General features: G+C 39.4%; 1 protein-coding gene across 1 annotated transcript; it reads right to left on the bottom strand.

Annotated features, from left to right (window-relative positions):
• Window positions 1–735: 735 nt before the first annotated feature.
• On the bottom strand, window positions 736–4,867 carry rpl19 (ribosomal protein L19). The gene is made up of 6 exons (XM_042505827.2): window positions 4,817–4,867; window positions 4,336–4,442; window positions 2,868–2,990; window positions 2,484–2,604; window positions 1,360–1,470; window positions 736–929 (listed from the first exon to the last, which is right to left on the bottom strand). Exons 1-6 carry the CDS (start codon window positions 4,819–4,821, stop codon window positions 806–808), a joined length of 591 nt encoding a protein of 196 aa, XP_042361761.1. The 5' UTR covers window positions 4,822–4,867; the 3' UTR covers window positions 736–805.
• Between the last annotated feature and the right edge of the window lie 1,018 nt (window positions 4,868–5,885).

Below are 5,885 nucleotides of genomic sequence, written 5' to 3'. Positions count from 1 at the left end.
ACTGGACCTTGGGTTGTTTTGTCAGTGTTAACAAAAATGTTTGTGGTTTAAGTTTAACATGCAAAAAATACCTCTCTCTTCTTTGGACTCAACATACACTTGGCTGATCTCCCTCTGCTAGAAACATTCTTTCATACAACCCAGAGGAGACGGCAGGACGCGCACACGTGTAACTGGGAATTCCAGTAAATACTTTCCTAAGCTGCTTTTTAAAATTAGATACAAACTTGACATTTTTAAGCTGTTTTTTCCACTGGTTGACCCTTTAAAGTTTAAACTATCACTTCCTTTTCAGTCACAATGTAACAGTATTTCTGCAAAGTAGATGGTTCTTATTGGCCTGCATGTACTTATTTCAACACAAGATACAAAATTCAGAGTGGGTGAAAACAGCCGATACTTCACACAGGAGACTGTAGAGAGATAAGAGATCAACTGTTTTACTTGCATTTAATCAGTGGCCATAATATGACTCCAAATGCTAACGCTGCTTGTTTTTGTCTTTAACATCTATAGATATTGTGGTTATAGGTAAAATAGTGGAAATGGTAACAGACATTTGATTTCTACTGTTCAACCAACGGGAGTGAAATGTTCCTAAAATGCATTCACATCAGTCCATTATTTGTCCTGTGATCACACGAGCTGTTTGCCCTGCAGTTTGTTTTTTTTTTTTACATTACCCATTTATCAGGTACGTACTTAATGCAAAAACAAAGTACAGGAGATCATTAGTGTCTTTATGTACACTTTTATTGTCGGCACTTGACAGGTCGTAATGTCAGGCAGGATTGACAGAAGCAGATTACTTCTTGGTCTCCTCCTCCTTGGACAAGGTCTTGATGATCTCCTCCTTCTTGGCTGCGAGACGCTCTTCTCTGCGCTTTCGGGCCTCCTTTGTCTTGGAGCGACGAGCCTCGGCCTGATCACTGTAGGACAGGCAGATCGGTGTTCATAAAAGTGCGATCATAATCCTCTTCAGCTTCTAACAATGACTTAAATCAATCGACTGAAATATTTAAAAGTAAAACCAACACTTGTGAACTGGATTGCTCTGTCAGTTTTGCCTTTAGTGGCCCAGGGAAAACCTAAACCCCTCTGACAATAAAGCCCAACAACTATCTGCTGCACAACGCTGCAGAGAATTTCAATGACTTCTCCTTTTTATTGCTTTGTGAAAGCTTTTGTAATGCGCATCTCCACATGCTTCAGTTCACCAAGACACATTTTAATGTAGAGCATATGGGAATGAATATGTAAGTATTACAATTACCAAATATATTTTTTACCTCTAAAATGTGCCTTCATGTTATGGGGTCTTGTTGCCCCACAATAAAGATAGTTTGGTTTGAGACTTACGCCAGGAGCTTCTTGCGAGCCTTGTCTGCCTTCAGCTTGTGAATGTGCTCCATGAGGATGCGCTTATTCTTGAACACATTACCCTTGGCCCTCAGGTAGAGGCTGTGGTACCTGAGAGACAGCAGAGGAAACAAAATATTGAATTATTACCAGAATACATGAACTATTACACACAGGCACACGACTTAAGTGTGCCTGTGTGTAATACCAGTGTTGTCAACAAGATTTTCTGACCTCTATTTATATTTGCAAATGCTTCCAAAGTCTGGTCGGAGTATAATAAGCCCAAGTTGTGTCACAACTAGAAATGAACCGGTATTAAAAATGATTTACCAATCACAGTGAAGGTTTGCGTGGCCAAATATCCTCACCAGAAAACCAGCTATGTTAAAAATATCAACTTTAAGTTGGTAACTTTGATGAAAATAAGTCATATTTGCTAAAACTGTCACTATATTCTGAAAGAATATAAGCCGGTCTGAAAAAAATCGTGTCCATCCTCCTCTTGCTACTGCACCAAAAACAGCAGATCAGAGCCAAGTCTCTCAGGCAGCTGTCAATCGTGTCAATCACTGCTTACGAACTGTGTTCAAACTGTCAGTGTGGCAGTCCATCAAACATACAGCAAGATTCTGCTCCTGCACAGCCCATTTTCTGCCTCAAATGTTTTCACTGCACTAAAATATGTTTCTGAAAACATCCGAGGTGAGAGCTAGGCAGTAACAGAATCCTGATTCATATTTGGTCACTGCTGCCTCGTTTGAAAGCTTGAGCACAGTTCGTGAGCGGTCACTGACAGCTGCATTAAAGAATGCTACGCTCTGTTTTTTCTATCGTGTGTTAAGGCAATCATAAGTGCTAAAGGCCAGATCTGAATCAGGCAGAGACAGATTCAGATCATCTGTCCCGTTTAATGCTTTGTGAATATAGTGACAGTTGCCGCAAACATGAAGAAAAAACATGTTTTTTTATTTTGTTTTGTCTGTTGTTTTTTTTTTAAGTTTGCAACCAAGAATTAAGGAAATTTTCAGCTAAAACCCTGAGAAAATAATATCTAATATTTTCATAAAATGACAGCAAACTGATATGAGCAGAGGCAACCATTGAAGATGTCCTGAACCTACATGTGCCTGTCAATCTTCTTGGCCTCCCTGTAGCGACGCAGCAGACGACGGAGGATCCTCATGCGGCGCATCCAGGACAACTTCTCTGGCATACGCGCATTGGCTGTACCCTTTCTCTTACCTGGTGAGAGAGAATAAGGAGGCATGTCAACTTTTTGTCTTCGTTTAGGTACGAAGATGTCGAGCAAAATTCAATCATTCCACCAGACTGGTTATTCCATATTTGAAAACATTGAAAATCTTAATTTGGTTTCTTCATTTCACCGGTGGAGTGGATCCATTTTAGGATTACCTTGAAGTTTACTCATTCATACATTTTATCTGAGCTGTAACGTAGCCATCGCTACTCAATAATGCTACTCTGAGAAGACAAATTTCACTCACCGACTCCCATGTGTCTACCCTTGCGACGTGCCAGCGTGTTCTTGCGGCAGCGGGCCCGGGAGTGGACCGTAACGGGTTTGCGAATGATGAGACCATCCTTCACCAGTTTACGGATCTGCTGGCCTGAAGACAGAAGGAAAACGTTAACTACGGGATTCACAGATTCCTCAGCCAAAAAACAATGATGTACCTGCTAGCAAACATGGAAAAAATTGTCATCAGCAATGTGGACATGATTTCTGAACAAGCAGCTCAAAAACTGCATTGCCTATATTTTACAAAGCTGTTAAAATCTCATATTATAGCAAAAAGTATCTAATTTAATAATGCAAGGGGATGACATTGATAAGTCGCCCTGCTCTTTATTTCACCTGTTGTTATTTAGTCTTTAGTTTTTCAGTCTGTAGAACAATCTAAAAACTGTCCCCTGTATTCATAAATTGAAGATGTATTAAACAGAAACCCTGTAATAAAAACTGGAAATATAAATTTTAAAAGACATGAGCACTTGGTTGCATAATACACAGTGCCCACTCGTTTAGATGAACAAAATTTCAAAACCTTTCCATGACTTTCCAAAGGATCCTTAATAAATCTTTTCTTCTTGTCCCTTTTGCCTGGAGTTTTTCAATCATATAAAGATTCAAACTCTATTCATACACAGTTTCAGAGTAGCTGCATCCATTAACAGAGAGACAGCACAGAAAAACGGAGGAACATACGTGATGGTAAGCAAGCAGTCTTAAATCGACACATATTAGAGCCACGCTGCTTTGACAGCTACAGAAAATAAATTTGCGGGGCGCCCAGTAGCTCATTTGTTAGAGCGGCCCCATGAACAGCAGCTACGTCTTTGACGCAGTGGCCGCAGGTTTGATTCTGGCCTCTGCCCTTTGCTGCACGTCATCCCCTCTCTTCCCCTTTAACGCTTCAGCTGTCCGATGAAATAAAGGCAAATAGAAAATGCATTTTGTCATTATGTGGAAGGTTATCTAAGAAAGATTGCTTACACAATTTTATGGCACACTACAAAGTTCCATGACTTTCTGAAACCTTTTGATTATGTTAAGTAAGTTAACAAATTTACAAGACCCAGACTGTGAAATTCCATGACTTTTCCAAGTTTTCCATGACTTTTGGATCCCAGCATAATGTTGCAATAAGATCAATTCTAAGCATGTAATTTCGTATCGTATGAGAAAATTCTGTGTATTTGATACTCTGCTCTTTACTTTTTTCATCTTTGTGTATTATGATCTAACCTTATCCATAAGTTTAAACGGAATACTGCTTTCAAAAGTGTCAGCTGTGAAATGATACAAAAACTTTGGAGTTAGGCCATCAGGTACTCTGATAAAGTAACATGTTTCTCAGCATCACTAAGAGCTGCCACATCATTATCTCGGTGTACGGTGAAAATACAATAGCCGACTACAAAACTGCATTGATAAACTGTTGCAGTACTTACGGGAGTTGGCGTTGGCGATCTCGTTGGTCTCGTTGGGGTCCAGCCAGACCTTCTTCTTGCCGCAGCGCAGGACGCTGGAGGCCAGCCTCTTTTGGAGCCTGAGCATGCTGCAGGAGACACACAACCCGGGTTACACACAAGACACTTAAACCGGAGACTTCCACGGGTGCTCCACATCCGCCGCCACCGCGCTGATACGCTTCATGTACTGCAACAGTATTTCAGAGGCTAAACCTCCGTTAGCCGCTCAGCTAACGCTGTCTACACAGCCAGCCGGGCTGACAACATGGCTCCTCAGTCTGCTACATCGTGTTACACAAAGCCACGTAAAAAAACGTGTTGCGGGATTTGGAATTTGATTTAATTTGTATGTAACGTTAGTGTTGAGACTCATGTGTCTTACTGAGGAGAAATGTACTCAATAAATGTGCGTTTGACATTTAAATGGTGACTTTTATTGTGCCATCGGCGGTGCTCCTACCTCATGGCTGCTACTTCAGTAGGAAAAGGAAGGCTTGAGAGACGGACTGGAAGCTACCATTATAGAGGAGAGTCCATCTATAGACGCTGTGTTGGCCCACACCACAACGGACATCATTGATACCTTAAACGTTTCGTTTTATTCACATTTGCACTTATTTAAAGACCAAACCAATGGAATTAGATACATACGTGGGCAAACTTTGATGTGTTTTAAAAGTTTGAATCGCTGACCTCCCCTTTTTAAAATGATGGTACCAACCAGTATTTTTGCAATGCATTGTGGGTGAGGTGGGTGCATTCTGCTTTTTGAACACGTGAGAGCGGTGTTGAGTTCACAAACGCCGACAGACTCTTCAAATAACTAACAAGGTGTTTTGTTTTTTTTTGCGATCTGTATATTATATTCAATATCTTGCATTTGTACATTATTGGCCAGAATTTCTCATTCTGATCTAAACAGCTTAATTTAACAAATTTTAATATGTAATCATTCAATTCAACCTCCTTTACAATATCGTGACAAACGGGGTTCACATTATGTTCAGTTTTTGGATTAACCCTGTGAAACCTGAGCAAATTGTCTCTTGTTACAAGTTACGATTTACAAGAAAACTACCTGAAATTTAGAAGAAAAACAAGAAAAAAACGTTTTAAAAAATTATTATAATGATAATAAAAAATAAACTATAGTTTTTAAAAAGCAACACAGAAATATAACGACAAAATAGTCAATAATAGTTATAATAATCAAAAAATGGGGGATATGTCCAGAAAAGTATGTTTATAATGATATTAATACAGTTCTCTGAACATTTTCCCTATTTAGTTTGTGCTATTATTAATGTCTAATAATTTCTCTCTTTTTTTTAAAACTAATTTTCAGGTCATTTCATTTCTTGCAATTTGTGAGTGTCTCTTGCCAAGTTGCTAACTGCGTTTTTAGCATAAAAGAAATCGAACCAGTATGCTTAGGTTTCATGTGAAAGGCGTCTGAATGCAGCACAAGAAAACTGAGGTCATTCCAGGTTACAAAAGGTTAAAATGAATAAAGGAAATAACAGCACAAT

This window comes from Plectropomus leopardus, chromosome 18 (assembly GCF_026936395.1).
Source record: "Plectropomus leopardus strain MGB_pleo_1.0 chromosome 18, ASM2693639v1, whole genome shotgun sequence".
Lineage (NCBI taxonomy): Eukaryota > Metazoa > Chordata > Actinopteri > Perciformes > Serranidae > Plectropomus > Plectropomus leopardus.
Note: the sequence above shows the minus strand (reverse complement) of the source record. Positions and strands in the feature narration are given on the sequence as shown.